This window comes from Henckelia pumila, chromosome 4 (genome assembly GCF_033568475.1).
Source record: "Henckelia pumila isolate YLH828 chromosome 4, ASM3356847v2, whole genome shotgun sequence".
NCBI lineage: Eukaryota > Viridiplantae > Streptophyta > Magnoliopsida > Lamiales > Gesneriaceae > Henckelia > Henckelia pumila.
In genome coordinates, this window is record NC_133123.1 from 12,747,429 (window position 1) to 12,763,356 (window position 15,928).

The following is a 15,928-nucleotide window of genomic DNA, read 5'->3' on the forward strand; positions in this document are numbered from 1 at the left end:
ATTAAACATATATTTCGTTATCTACGAGGAACAACAGATTTGGGACTTTTGTATCCAAAAGACACCAATCAAAGTATCATTGGTTATGCTGATGCTGGATATTTATCTGATCCACATAAGGCACGTTCTCAAACCGGATATGTATTTACTCGTGGCGGCACCGCAATTTCTTGGCGTTCACAGAAACAAACACTCGTAACAACTTTATCAAATCACGCTGAGATTATTGCGCTACATGAAGCAAGCCGTGAATGTGTTTGGCTAAAATCAATGACACAACATATCCAAACTTCTTGTGGATTATCAGTAGACAAGAAGCCTGTGACGTTGTATGAAGACAATGCTGCATGTATTGCTCAAATGAAAGAAGGATACATCAAAAGTGACAGAACAAAACATATACCCCCAAAGTTCTTTGCCTACACTCAAGAGCTTGAGAAGAATAAAGATATTGATATCTGTTATATTCAATCAAGTGAGAACTCATCAGATCTCTTCACAAAGGCACTTCCCACGACGATATTCAGAAAGCATATATACAACATTGGGATGCGCAATCTACGGAATATGTGAAGAATCACTCATGTTAACATGAGGGGGAGTTTACGTGGCTGCACTCTTTTTCCCTTACTATGGTTTTTATCCCACTGGGTTTTTCCTAGTAAGGTTTTTAACGATGCAGTATAAAACACGTAATGAAGACAGTCATCATATCACGATCATCATCACAAGGGGGAGTGTTGAAAAATATTATTATTATATTATGTTGAATATTGAATGTTGAATATTGAGTTGTAAAATGTGGAAAATTAGTGTGTGATGATGTAGATGATGATGTATTTATTTTTGGACTAATCTCAAATGTGGATCTATAAATAGGTCTTCATTTGTGATGAAAAATACAATTGAATTGAGAGAAAAATATTTGTGAAGTGTAGAGTTTGATATATTTTGAGTTTTGGAGTTTTTACTTTTTACCATAAATTTTTACTTTTTCACAACAATATTCTCATTTTTCATCCTATCTAAAATTCTTAATATTTCTCTTTAAAAAAATTCTTAATATTTAAATAAAAGTTGCAAACACTATGACTACTTACTTTCAACAATTTCTTTCTCGTATTTAAATTAACCCAAAAGCTCTTGTGAGACAGTTTCATAGATAAATTTTATGAGACGAATATTCTAATTAAGTCACCCATATTGTATCACTTTTTTCCAAAACTATAACTCTTTATTGTAAACATGAGTGTGTTTGACCCGTCTAACGTATGAGATCGTTTCACAAAATACCAAATCTTAAATTAATAATATACAATTAATAATATACGAACGTAATTAATTATATACAAGGGGAAAAGTATATGTATATAATCATGAATTGAACTTAGCATCTATTTTGTACGTCAGAACTCAATAATCAAAAGGATGGCATCCACTCCATATGGAAGAGTCTCTGTTCCATTAAAGGCTGAAAAAGCAAGATGCCTAACTCAATAAATCTATTTCCTAAAAAAAACATTATTTATATGTAAAATTGAAATTCAAATGTTTGAAAATACCAAGGATGTTGAATAACATATATATGTTTATTAACAAATAATATGATAAAGATTTATGTATATTACATTTCTTATATCTGAATGCCAAGGCGCTATGACACTCTACATTATGTCTGCTGTTTTCTGTGAATGATTTATAAATTTTCAACATCTTTCTTGTCGTTCAAATAAACTTATACCGAAACGGCAGTCATTTCATGCACAAAAAAAATAAATCAATCAAAAAAAATCTTTACAGTGCTTCAATGTTGGTGCAGCCACTCTTGTATTGCTGAGCGGAGAGCATGGTTAGGCACGACGTCGTTGTGCGGGAGCTTGAGGTTTGTCATAGGGGACGTATCGTGGCCACTCTCCAGCCAACCTTTGAGTGCTTCCGCCTCGTAAGTGAAACCATCAGCTGCAACCACCGGATCCTGCATGATATCCTGCAAATACCAATGCATCTAATGTCATAGAAACCAACATACATTTGGCTTATAATATACTTTACTAGCATAAAGAGGTCATTTACTCGCTACGGGAGGCAGACTGAAATGGCTTGAAGAGGCGTGTTATACATCTTATCAATAGAGATCTATTTCCATGAGCTCGAGCTTTTCTAGTTGGTGCTACTAAATTCAACAATTCTATGGGATTGTTACCCTATTATTCAAGAGTTCATAGGCAATAATGGAGGAACATTAGAAAACTAAAAATAATACCAACCTGAAAGATGGGGCAAACGAAATAGGATGGAATTTGGCTATATTCTTCGGAACCAACACGAAAAGATGAAGCACCTTTAGATACTCGCATTGGCTCAAGAACCCTCCACACCTCAGTATAAAGATCAGGTCGACCCTTGCGGTTCATGTCAGCACAACTTATAGCCAGGTGAGCCAACTGTTTTGCCTGCACAAATGGCCAATCCCCAGCTGTTGAATCCAGCAAATCATTCAAATTCTCCTGATCTAATGCATACTGAACTTCTTTGACTATTCCTAGTCCTGGTCTTCCAGTTAACAGCCGTAATAAAATGATACCAAATGAATACACATCCGACTTTGAAGTGATCTCTCCTGTTGCAAGAAACTCAGGGTCCATGTACACGAAAGTTCCCTTTGGATCAGTCCTGCAAAATAGTGTGTTGCTGCCAGAAAATTCCTCTCGTGGGAGGATACGACAAATTCCAAAATCGCCAAGTTTGCAGACAAAGTTGGCATCAAGTAAAATATTAGCGGGTTTCAGATCACCATGGATGACTCCTCGGGGGCGGCAAGAATGTAAAAAGATGAGAGCAGAGCATAACTCGGCGGCAATACGGATTCTAGTTTGCCATGTCAATGGTGGTGTATTGTTCTTGCAGTTGAGACGATCTTCGAGGCTACCATTTGGAAGATACTCATAAATGAGAGCCCAAGTTTCTGGGCAGGCTCCTATCAAAGTGACAATATTTGGATGCCTCAACTTGCTCAAGATATTTACCTATGTAAGATTATGAGAACTAATATGTAAAACTTAATGGGCGTGAAGATTGTAGCTTTTGCATGGCAAGACATGGGTACTAAAATTTAAAGAGTAAAATGCCAACAAGAAGGTTCCAAAAATTCATCGCTGGAAAACATTGTTGTCCTTTTTTGTGTATAAAACACATTCAAACAGAGGTTACCCAACGATAGACCTGGCCACGGGCCGGAACCGCCAGGTCCGGTTCATGGAACTGGCGGTTCCGGTCAGGGTCTGATCCGACCCTTGTATTTTTTTAAAAAAAATTATTTTTAAATAAATATTTAAAGAATAAAAAATAAGGTTTTGCACAATTGAATTTATAAAAATCTATCAAATATTTCATTACCTCAATAAAAAAGATATTACATTTATTCAATAAAAAATATATAACAATTCAACTTTTAACATTTTATATAAAAAAAAATTATTTCATTTCATTATATTCAATCATTCACTTGCATTTCATTATATATTCAATATATTTTAATATTTTTTTTTTAAAAAAGAGACTGACCCGGAGGGTCGACGGGTTTGGCACCCGTAAACCGTCACCGGACTGCGTAATGGCCGGTCCGGTCACCGTTCCGGGTCAAACCGTTGACCCGGTTAACTGGCCCGTTTAGACCCGGCCCTTGGCCAGGTCTACCCCACGATACCAACATAGCCAATATTTTTTCAAAGGGAGTCAACCGGATCCTATGAAATGTTTCAGGGCTTTATCATATAGAGCGGTCTAAACCTTTTATCAAAATCCAAAATGGGATATGGTATTTGGTGTTATACAAGGAACGCCCCTTTCTCATATCAAATATGAAAAGAAAATTTTAGCAGAATACAAGTTGCGCTTAAGAACCACATTTTACATTCAGATCTTCTATTTTTGGTAGTAGTTTAAACGAGCTAAAATTTTGGCCCAACTACTCAGGCAACCCTCAGGTCAAGAAACTCACAAACCTAAAGGTGTGATATTACACACGCCAGATAATAAAAGAACCAATTCTAGATGCTGCCTTTTTTTCTTAAATAAAAAAAACACAAAAATCCCAATTAAACAAAGATTTTAGAAAATAATAATAGTAATAATAATAAGTGCTTCAATCCAAAACATAGAATTTGACTGGTGGTGAGTGAGACTCTTGACCCAGCGACTTACCTCCTGTTGAAATTCAAGAGGACCTTGCATGCTATCCGGATGCAGCATCTTTATTGCAACATCAGTGTTCCGAAGCTTCCCTTTATAAATACATCCGTAACCTCCTTCACCAATCTTCATCGCTTGGTTGAAGTAGTTCGTTGCCTCCTCAATTTCTGAAAATGAAAATTCAGAGAAGAACTGGGATACAGATGAGCTCGACGCCTCCTCAGATTGGTTTTTCCTAAGCTCCTCAGCTACACTCAGAGCATGATCTAACTTGACTTGCAAGTCATCTCTTTCCATCTTGTATTTTTGCAATAGGCCAACAGCAGAGAACATTTTTCCTTCCAACTCCTCAACTGTCTTGTCAGAAACTGCAATTTGATGCTCCAGGGAGGTTTGCTGCTCTTGGGCGAATCTGAGCTCTTCTGAGACTTCACCAAGTTGGCGTTTTATGATTTCAATTTCTAACCTACCTCGAGCTAAATTTTCTTCAATCTCTCTCCTCCGTCTTAGCTCCTCGGTATACATGGCTTCAGAAACCTTGGCCTATAATTTGAATAACAGTAGCATTAGGTATGTAGTCATGTAACTAATGGTCAAATGTTGGAATTATAACACTTGGTAGAAAACTACTGCAAAAGGGATGATAAATATTTGGAATCGGAGTTTGACCATTCAAAATCTAAAAGACAAAGGTACACTCCGAATTTTGAAAAAGTGTAGTTGACATAGGGCTAGTGGGGGATTTAGTATATCCACCTTAGATTACGGAAAAATATTTTTGATTCAGAAGGAAAAGATTGAGATAATCTTATAGTAAATAAGCTACTATTTCAGCAATCTGCTTATCTAAATGCAATAGGATAGAGAAATCAAGTACATTAAGTGACCAAATGTATACCAACTATAAGCAACATCTTTACAAAGAGAGAATATAAAGAAATATTGATGCATATTTCTGTATGATGGTTCAATTCCTTATAGTTAAAAAAGAAATGGACAGAAACAAAGGAAAAGGGGTGGAAATGTTACTCTGTGAATAGCATCAATGACGTCCTTTTCAGCTTTCTTCCGTCGAATTGATTCCTCAGACACTTCTCTCTGAGAATTGTCTGCTTCAGCTAAAAATTGCTCAAGCTTGGAATGAAGTTCATCGTTCATATTCTCTTCCTGATTAAGTTTATCAACTAATGAGTTATATACAAATACAGCCTTAAAAGTACTGTAAAAAAAAACATGGCTTGATCATATTTTCCTGATGAATTATGAGTTACTATATATATATATATGACAAAAAACTCACTTTCAGTGGAGGTGATGTACTTGTTTTTGCATTGGAATTGGTTGCTGCAGAGTGACGAAAATCTCTGTTAGTTTGCTCAAACATAGGTAACTCAGAACCAAGTACACTGGCCTCCCTATTTGGAAATGAAACTAAGGACGAATCCTCAATTATTTCACTGGATGACGTTGAAACACGTGACTCTACTGGAGGACTACTCCTCGAGACACTATCCCAATCAATGGTCCCTTCTGGATTGCTACATGGTGATGCACCTCCAGAGCCAGAGGACAGTGCAGATAGTTGCTTCCGATGATTGGCAGACTTGTACCTACGACTACGATAGTCCAGTAACGAACCCCATGAATTTCCCCGGCCCTTTTTCCCTTCTATAACTGAGAGTGATCTTAAGGCTGGTGTGGCCTCCATACTGGGACTTGCTTGAAAAGGTGGAGAATATTCCTCTTCATTAACACCCCCTAATTTACTTTCTCTGTATGAATTTAAATCACAGAATAATTCATCAAAGATGACGGTGATAACCCTTATCATATAGAAATTAAACATTGAACCAAGGTGCTGCCATTCACAATGAAGTTTGGGGTCGGATTCGGATTCGGATTCAGATATCATTCACTTCTATATACTGTCAAACAGAAATCAGACAGAGCAGAGCGTATGAGCTATTGTGTATGGCGTACCTGGTATATATAAGGTTTCCTTTGCATACAAACCAAATGTGACAGAAAGGAGGTGCTTCTCGGCTCACGTGGATTGCTTTACTGGATCTAAGTTTCTTCATTTTGCTGCACGGTTCAACAAAACGGTTAACAGCCTTGTTGACAGAGTAGGTATAGAAGGAACAAGCGAGTATATCTTAGTGTGCAGAGAAACACAAAGCCACATAGGGCTACATTGTCTTCCATCAACTTTTAATGTCTACAGGGGCTAACAAGTTGGAGCATATCAAGAAACTCTACAGATACAGAGAGTATACTGATAATTATCAGAAAACACAAGTGTTCAACAGTTACCAATAAAGAGAGTTTGCTGAACTGCAGTTTCTTTTTTTCAATGAAAATACCAGTTTTCAGAAATCGTAAAGCTATTCTTCTGAGGCCCAATCCAATTAATCAGTAGCACTCATGAGTCGCACTAGAAGGTAAGCAAGCAGAGAACATAGACTTTGAACCCAATCATTAACCAGTTAAAACTCTCCCCCATGATCAACGGTGAGTGTAACATATGCTATGCTAATCATCCTTCATCAGGTTTTCCGTGCCTTGCATTTAAGTACAAAACTATAACCGAGGCATATTTATCATTTCTTATAAAAAAAAAAATGAGGCGTATTTCATGAGGTTGGTGTTTTAGAAAAAGTGGTTTCCATGCCACCATTATGTTAAAGTAAAGTGCTTAAGATGTCACAATTTTCTTTATGTTTTATTAAACTGGTCTTGCATGGTAGTTTTTGGGCGCGGGCTGCCAAGTACTCCACCAATATGTTCTACTCTATTTACAAACCAAACCACCCTTAGTAAACATCTAGCTGACACAACCGCACTAAATGTCCCTTCGGTCAAAACTTAATACCTTTTCGTCACAATCTCAGCCACAAGCAAGACTCTACAGCAACTCAACTAGCATTTACTCCACATTCAAGCATATTGAAAAATTAGTTAAGTTACTAGGGAAATTCGTCTAGACCACTTACGAACAGGTAACAACTCCCTTCCGCAATGGTGTGGGAAGCTACAGCCTTATTCACCAGAATATGTATTGTAAGTAATAATACAACACTTACAAAGTATACATAAATTAGAAAAGTTATTTTTTTGTTATTGGCACTAAGAAATCACAATATTATGACATTGTACCTAGAATAAGATTTATTTGCTGCAGCTCCCATGACTAGCCACTTAATACCATGATCATGTATGAGCTGCACAATACCCTTCTCAGGAGACTCCATCTCTATACATAGTTTCTCAGCTCGTACCTGAATAAGAAACCACAGGAATTATTTCAAAAGGAACGAAAGTCGAGTTATTGGGGCTGGGAGGATTAAACTATAACAAAGACAGCACCAAAGTTTGGATTTTTATGTAAAAAAGGATTAAAAAAGGTCTATAATGAATCTTCCTTGGCTGTTATATGTTCATACTGCGAGTGTGATATTACTATGACGGAGTAACATAATAACTGGAGAATAGAATGAAATTGTCTGGAAATATTTCAAAAAAGGTCAGTACCCCTGCTCTCTCACAAGCACGAATATACTTGTCCAATGTCTTCTGCAGCTGTTGTCTCTCATCGTCATGATATGCTTTCACTTGTTCTTCTTCCAGAAGCCTTATTGGCATTGTCGTACCCACTGTAAACCAAGAAGCGACATACTTAAAATTACAGAAATTAACACAAAACATATTACGACAAGATTTCTCTAGAAAGTCACGATTGATATGATAACCGTAGACCGGGGTGTATCGAAGGGACGGCTGCATACAAAATTAAAAAAATAATAATCAAACTTCATATGCAATTTTGAAAAATGTTCCTAGTTTCCTGGATACACACACACACACAACCACAATATATTGGTTAATCTTAATCCAGAACGACTCCATCATTCATAATTTCACACAAAGAAACAATAATCAAGATTCAAGCCAGTCAATAATCGGTAATTCTCACACAAATAATCAATAATCACACACAAGATGAAACTAAAACAAAATCCCATGAACAAAGACGAAAACAACATAAAAGATATACTAAAGCCAATAAGTAATTCACTTATGATAAGCGAAAATCACAGGACTAACTCATGGGTATTTTCTGAGCAGGTTGATGAACATGAAGTATACAGATTTTCATCCCTTTACAATTATCCACTGCATACGTCAAAACTGTGCCACCCTCCTTCACATCTTTTCCCAGAGCCACAAACAAAACTTCTTCCTCCGCCGCCGCGGACGGGGACGTTACGGCCTCCACCTCTGCGATTTCACTACCGCCGCCACGGCCACTCATCCTGCCCACACTCTCCAAACTCATCCGCGTAATATCCATCTCCGAGCAACTTAATCTGCTAGTGGGCAGTGGAATTTCCACCAGAGCCATCTCAAGAACCCTTTAACATCAAACTTCAGCTGATTTTCTACCCAATAGCGGCGTTCCAAAAAAGGGTATTCCGAGAAAAATTAAATCTTGGTAGGTACTGGGTGGCTGTTTCTGCAAAAGGGATTGCTTGTCTTGTGGTACATAGCGTTATACGGCGACTATTATTTATGGACAGAGAGCTTTACGATGACCAAATCAATGAAAAGGGAAGATTTGTTGGGAAATTGCAGCAGAAATTGTTGGAGTGTCGGATGATTTTCGTATGCAGTTCATGAATTTGAAGTCAAACAAGGCATATATATCTCCCTACGGGCAATGAGTGTTCTCGTACCGTACTAACCAAGCAAGAAGCTTCTCAGACTCTTCCTGTTTTCTATCTTCCCCACCAATGCATAGTGCATACGATATCCGCCTGTTTGGGGACACAAGCTAAAAGCTTAAAAAAAATTGGGTAATGCTACATTTATATGTAGTATTACATATATATTGGGTTCGACGTGATACTTAAAATTACATGATTATCCAACAAGCATTTCTGAAAGATTTTTTCCAAATAAAGTTGAGGGATAATCATGCAATTTTAAATATCATATGTAACCCAACGTATAAATCTCCGTGTATATGTAGCATTACCCAAAAAATTTAAAAAAGTTTGGATTTTTTAAGTATTTTTATTTAAAAATACAGAAGCGATTTTGGGTTTGGATAACAGTTTAAAATATGTTTTTATTTAAAGTTTTAAATATTTAGAATAAAAAACCCAAAAAAAAAAACTAAACTTGTACCTTTTAAGAAAGTATTTTTTAAGTTTTTTTAAAAAAAGAATGACTTTTGTAACCAAACACAACAAATTTAAAAAAAGTTTTTTAAAAAATTTTAAACAAAAAATATTTTTATCCTCTCAGCTTCTCGAACCAAACACAATATGTAGTGATATTTGGTACCTTGCATTAGTCTATTTTTTTTAATTAAAAAAACCAAAGAAAAAAAGAAAAAGAAAAACAAATAAATGGTAAAGTGAAAAAAATGCAAAAGCCTTTCTACAAGTCGTTTTTGTAAATAAATAATCATCAAAAGGCAATATATGTATATCGATTTTATAGAGTTTGAGTAGAAGATACAATTTTGGTTATTTTAATAATGAGTAAAAATTATTGGGTTAAGTTACATGTACACGGAGTGCTATACGTTGGATTACACATTGCACTTGAAAATACATAATTATTCTACATGCATTTTTGAAAGATTTATTCTCCAAATAAAGTGAACGAATAATTTTGTAATCTCAAATCGAATGTGTAACCTAACATGTACACTCCGTGTACATGCAGCATTTTATAAAATTATTTTAATACATAAATTATTGATAAAATGTCAAATTGAATATTAAGATAACATAATGCACTGTAGTGCAAATTACTATATCCAAATACACCCTTAGGTTTTTAGTTGAACTACTTTTCTATCAAAGCTTATTTTGTACAAAAATAATTTATACTTCAAAAAAATAGCATGATCTGAAATCAAGTAAAAATCAATTAATAGTCAAACTCTATATATACCTATAACATTAAATAATTAAATGCTCTGCATAAATAAATGGTAATTGCCTAACTGGTTGTCATAAATGCATTGGTCATTGTACGTTAAATGATGTTGCTAACATGACACTGACACTGGATATGTCAACATTGTTCGGTGTTAAATCAGTATTTTTTGTGTCATATAAGCACTCAGTCGTCCATGAAAAAAATATTTAAAAAAAAACTAAAATATAATTGCATGACCAAATTACAAAATAAAGAAGCTTACAGAACCATCATGATTATTTTCTCCTTATTAAATCCCCGAATCCCGTAAACATTTACGAAATGAAAATTGTTAAAAATATATATATCAGGAAATGCTGGCGACCGAATATCTTTTTATTCGATGAAAGCTTATAATTCAACTCCCACTCATACAAAATTTAAGAACTAATTTATTTTAAAATTAATAAGGTCTAAGTCAAAGCCAAAAACAATTGATATAATCTATAGACCACGCGGTGAGAGCGGAATATGCCAAAGCCCACTACGGATTCCTTCTATCAAATCGACATCAATTATATTATAAGTTATTGTTTCGAAAAAAAAATTATATTATAAGTTATAACCTCTCCCACCATCAACAAAGTTATGTTTTGTTTTGTTTTGTTTTGTTAGTATAAATTTGTGTTAACAACACAATGGACTATTGATCATCTCCACACACACATATTTTGAATGACTCTCTCCCTCCGGAAATTCAATTATACAAAAAAAAATTACAATATTATCTTATATAATTTATATTATCAATGATCAAGATTTGACTTTCTCTACGTGAAGCGCCCCACGTGTAAGCATGTGAGACACACGTGAAAAAAATCTATGGCGAAATCTTAGCCACACTATTACAATGAGGGTATTACCCTAACTATAGTGTCGAACCACCCTTCTCCGTCACTGATTATAAATAACAATTTTTTTCTCGTTTTAATTCATCTCGAGTATATAGTCCAATATATGTATATATATATAGCATTATTTTATATATTTATTTTTTTCAATTTATTCAATCTATCTATGTTCATTAACTACATTAGTTACTTTGAACAAAATTTTATATCATACTAAAACACTACTCATTAGTAAAATACAAATATCTCCATAAAAATTATTTTTCCAATAAATTTCTTAATCAGTATAAAAACACACATAAACCGAAAAATATATGACATGCATGGAGGGACAATTAACAATTTCGCATTCAAAAGGATTTTAAAATTTTCGGTCTTATACTTGGAGAACTTTTACATTAATAAATGTTGAGTTGCTTTTTTTTTTCATCTTCAATTTCCAAATATATGAGATGGAGGGACAATTTCGCATTCAAAGACGTAAAAATCACAAATGAGAAAAATTACAATTAGAAGGTTTTATAAAATACTTTTACAAACACCTTTTTTAATATTTTTAATATAGCTTTTTTATATAAAATAGTTAACAACTTAATATTTTTTTTTGTAAAAAACACTTTTATAAAAATGTTTTATAAGAATTTAATTACCAAAACAAAGTTTTTATATATATAACGAAGCTAAAAATTAGATAATATTTTTAATATTAAACATAAAAGGATTTATAATATATGACTTAGTCGTCATAAATAATTTATCTGTTCATTAAGTTGGATCGAGAATATGCGTACCAAGATCCTCTCCCAATTTCTTTGAAAAGCGCGTTCTAATAAATTAAAAAATTAATTATTGTTACTAATACTATGAGTGCTACAAATACAATTGAAATGTAAATTCATATAAACCAGCGATATACAGGCATATAGCCATATACAATGCATGATATGTATATACATACTATTGCGAGGAAACTTCCTTAAAACAATGTATATGGATAAGATTTGTGCTCACACATGACTTATAAAAAAAAACCCATTTAATTTATTGTTGATACAAGAAACATCATTGTTATATTTCGAATATTTTTTTCCTTATATGATGTAATCAAATTTTAATATTCGGATTCTCAGTGTGATTTTCCATTGAAATATGTGAGTCACACATGACTAAATGGTTTTGTGGCACGAGAAGATTAACTACAGGTAAAGCATGCACTAAGAGCCCGTTTGAATTTTGTAGATATTTTTTTAAAAAGTGTTTTTTAAGCTATAATTTTTTGCTTTTGAAAAAACTTTAATTTTGATTTTAAAAAGTGTTTTTTTAAGCACTTATTTGGTCATTTAAACACCTTATTAATGGAAAAAGCATTTTATTTTTAAAAAAGTGATTTTATGGTCTGACTTTTGATACTAAACGGGGCATAACTCTTTGATATATATGAACTTTATGCAGTTTGTAGTTGGGAGTGGTAGCTGTGATTTCTAAATTATTTATTGATTTATAGATATTTATTATTTGAAGATATGTCAAAACAGAGTATGTAATGTTTGGGAGAGTTTTTAAAAAAAACTTCTCAATTTTTCTTTCATAAAATTAAATTTATCTTATAAGTTCTCACAAACATTATCTTAATTCGCGTAATCCGTCATAGTTATTTAGCTTGCCACCAAACAGGTTGATATGGGCTATAATAACCTGAGCCTGTCACAACATGAGTAACTTCAGGTTGTGGGCTAATTAAGCAGCCAAGCCAACCAGTCAAAAATAAAAATAAATTAGTATAAAAGGCAACGTAAATTAATGTTGTTCATAAATCACAAGGAATAATTGTAAAAAAAACAAACTTTTCAAAACAATTTTCTTTCAGTAGTAAATAAACGAGATACTTAATAAACAAGTTAACGAGAAGGAATAAGAAAAAGAACATTTACTTTGCCCTCAAAAGAATTTTTAAAACAAAAAATAAACCAAAGATAATATTATGAACTCAAACTCAAAACAAAACAAGTCAACAACCCGAGATAATACAAGGGGACGATTTTGATGTACCAAATAATCAGCAAACTAAAAAGGAAGAAAAAAAACTAAACACGGAACAAACCCTTTAAAATTCTTTTAGGATTCATTGCCTGAGCTATCGAGATTTTCTTGAAGACAAAAACGATCTTTAAAATAATCTGTATCTAAAAATATCAAAACTGTCTAAGTTTATTTCAAATTATCATGTTAGTTGATAAAAGATGTGCATATATATTTAATAATATAATAGTCACAAAAACTCATATGAGACAATTTTACGAATCAATTTTGTGAGACGAATATTCGAATCTTTAGTCTTTCCAATTTAATTATGAAAAATAATATTTTTATAATATAAAAAATGTTGTTTTTCATTGCAGATATTCATCAGGTCAACTAATTATCTCACGCATCTTACATATTACGTCCTCATGACAAAATATTGCGACACTAACTCAGTCATATTACTGCACAGTACGATACAGTATAATTTTTTTGAAAAACATATGTATATCCTCATATTTCTGGCCATCATGGTGAATGAGTTTATGCGGCCAAAATACAACTCTAACGTTGGGCCATATGAAATACATGCGCTTAATACGTAATCGTTTTTTATTTATTACATAATTTTTTTATTACTTTTTTCTTTATTATTTGGGTTTAAACCAAAATTTCTTCTTTATTCAGAGATTTTTTGTACCGTTGCATCACTAATGAAGCGGGAATATTTGTAGTAACCCGACTTCCATTACAAGTACTTAAAATATCTAAGCATGTTTAAAATATTAAAAAATTAAAACATGCTTAAAAAGTTACGTTCTTATTTGGAAAAAATAAGTAGAAAATCAGCTTTAAGACGTCCGAAAATAGTTGGGAAGACCCGAGTAATCACTACAAGAAAAACGCAAAAAGACAACGGATTTTATCCGTTGTCGTAGGGGGTTAAAAACTGTTGTAACTGATGGTGTTGTTAAAAGTACACCCAACGACAACGGATTTTATCCGTTGTCGTTTCCCTCAAAGACAACGGATAAAATCTGTTGTCTTTGCCCTCAAAGACAACGGATTTTATTTGTTGTCGTACGCACAAATCCGTTGTCTTTGAGAGAAACGACAACGGATTTTATCTATTGTCATAGGGGCGTGCTTTTAACACCACCATCAATTACAACAGTTTTAAACCCTCATACGACAACGGATTTTATCCGTTGTCGTTTTTCATATATAAAACAAAAAAAAAAAATAATATACAAATTTCAATATTATAAATAAACCAAAACTTAAAATTTCAAAAATAAAATTTAATATACAATATTTTAGTATTACAAATCACTCGAAATTAAATTATAATGCAATGTATACTACAGAAAAATACAAAAAAAGTTCAGAAACTAGGGACCAGAGACGTGAACAAAGCATAGAATTGTACAAGTAAATGGATGCAAATCATATTCTGAACTTAACACGCAAAACCAAAATACATCTAGGTCGACCTTGTACTTCGCCCACCACCTCGTAAAGTCAGCCATCACCTCCAAAAGCTATCCATAATGCAATATCTATATTCAGGTCCTGAAAAAAGAATTAATAACGACGATAGACTTTAATCAAAAATTATTTTTTCCATGATTTCATCCTCCCACTTGATCTAATCACGATGATAGGTATTGACAAGATTCATAAGGCATTTAATTCCATTAAACACGAAATAGACTTATGGTGATATATACTGAAAATCTTCAGAAGCTAATTAATTCCATAAAACAAGTTCTTCTAAGTTCTACCTCAGACAACAAAAATTAGTAAATACTATAAAATATCAAAATACGAATTCTTTTACAATCTCAATTTTATTTTTTTCCCAACTATTGTTTATTAATTCTTGCTGATGAAACTAGCTAGCTAATGCACGATTTGACTTGTGCTCAATAACCACATGCATGCACATTTTATCTTACAAATTAACTTACCCCAACAAATACATTATTTCCCTAAGAAGAATATAAAAAAATAAATCAAACGGTTACTACCTTAACATTTCAGTATTAATTTCACTACTCAGTGAATAAGAAAATCTAATATATACCAAAAAATATTATCAGAATATAACATAAGCACAACCTGATCCAGCCTCGGGCAGAGATCCAGCCGATAGCGTGGCGGATTCGCGGAATACTGCCACTGATTTCTTTCTTCGTAGCCGCAATGCATACATACACGTTTGAGCTATTTTCAGTCGGAGAAAAAAAAAGGAAATTAAAAGAATTAATTAAAAAGGAGAAGATATTGTAATTATGTCATTGGATTCATCTACATGGCCCTGTAAAGCTTACACGAGGATTCGTCTTCACGTCACCACTGACTGACCATGCTCTATTTATTTGCCTCCAATTCCTAGAAAGATGAAATAAAAAGAAGTAAAACTCACGGAAGAATGGCTGAAACCTCCAAAATCCTCGCGTTCACTTCTCATAAGGGGCTGCAGCACACCATCGCTGTGACCTGAAGTTTTGGATCCTATGATTTTGCAACTAAGTTAGAATACACACACAAACACACATATATATATAACGTTGAGATCGGTAAAAATGGAGAAGAAGCTTCACAACTTTATCCTCATGTTCTGAATTAAATCCCAGCTTTATCACTTAAGGACATTTACAAAAACATAATTCAATCAAACAAAGATATAATAAAAAATATATAGCATGCAACATTGACAGGTGCCCATGACACATTGACCACCGGTTTTTTCATTCGAAAACCATTATTATGAGAATGACAAATTTTCTGATCAAACTACCCCTATAAATGGATTATCTAGCTCAATGCAGGGACTAATTTTAACAGCTAAACAAGATAGTGCATCACTA

The 15,928-nt window shown here is 33.5% G+C and overlaps 1 protein-coding gene across 1 annotated transcript; it reads right to left on the bottom strand.

Moving 5' to 3' along the window:
- Positions 1-1,570: 1,570 nt before the first annotated feature.
- Positions 1,571-8,998, bottom strand: LOC140859877 (U-box domain-containing protein 33-like). The gene is made up of 9 exons (XM_073262485.1): positions 8,296-8,998; positions 7,723-7,844; positions 7,348-7,469; positions 6,172-6,276; positions 5,492-5,963; positions 5,221-5,358; positions 4,204-4,734; positions 2,268-3,026; positions 1,571-1,987 (listed from the first exon to the last, which is right to left on the bottom strand). Exons 1-9 carry the CDS (start codon positions 8,591-8,593, stop codon positions 1,805-1,807), a joined length of 2,730 nt encoding a protein of 909 aa, XP_073118586.1. The 5' UTR covers positions 8,594-8,998; the 3' UTR covers positions 1,571-1,804.
- Between the last annotated feature and the right edge of the window lie 6,930 nt (positions 8,999-15,928).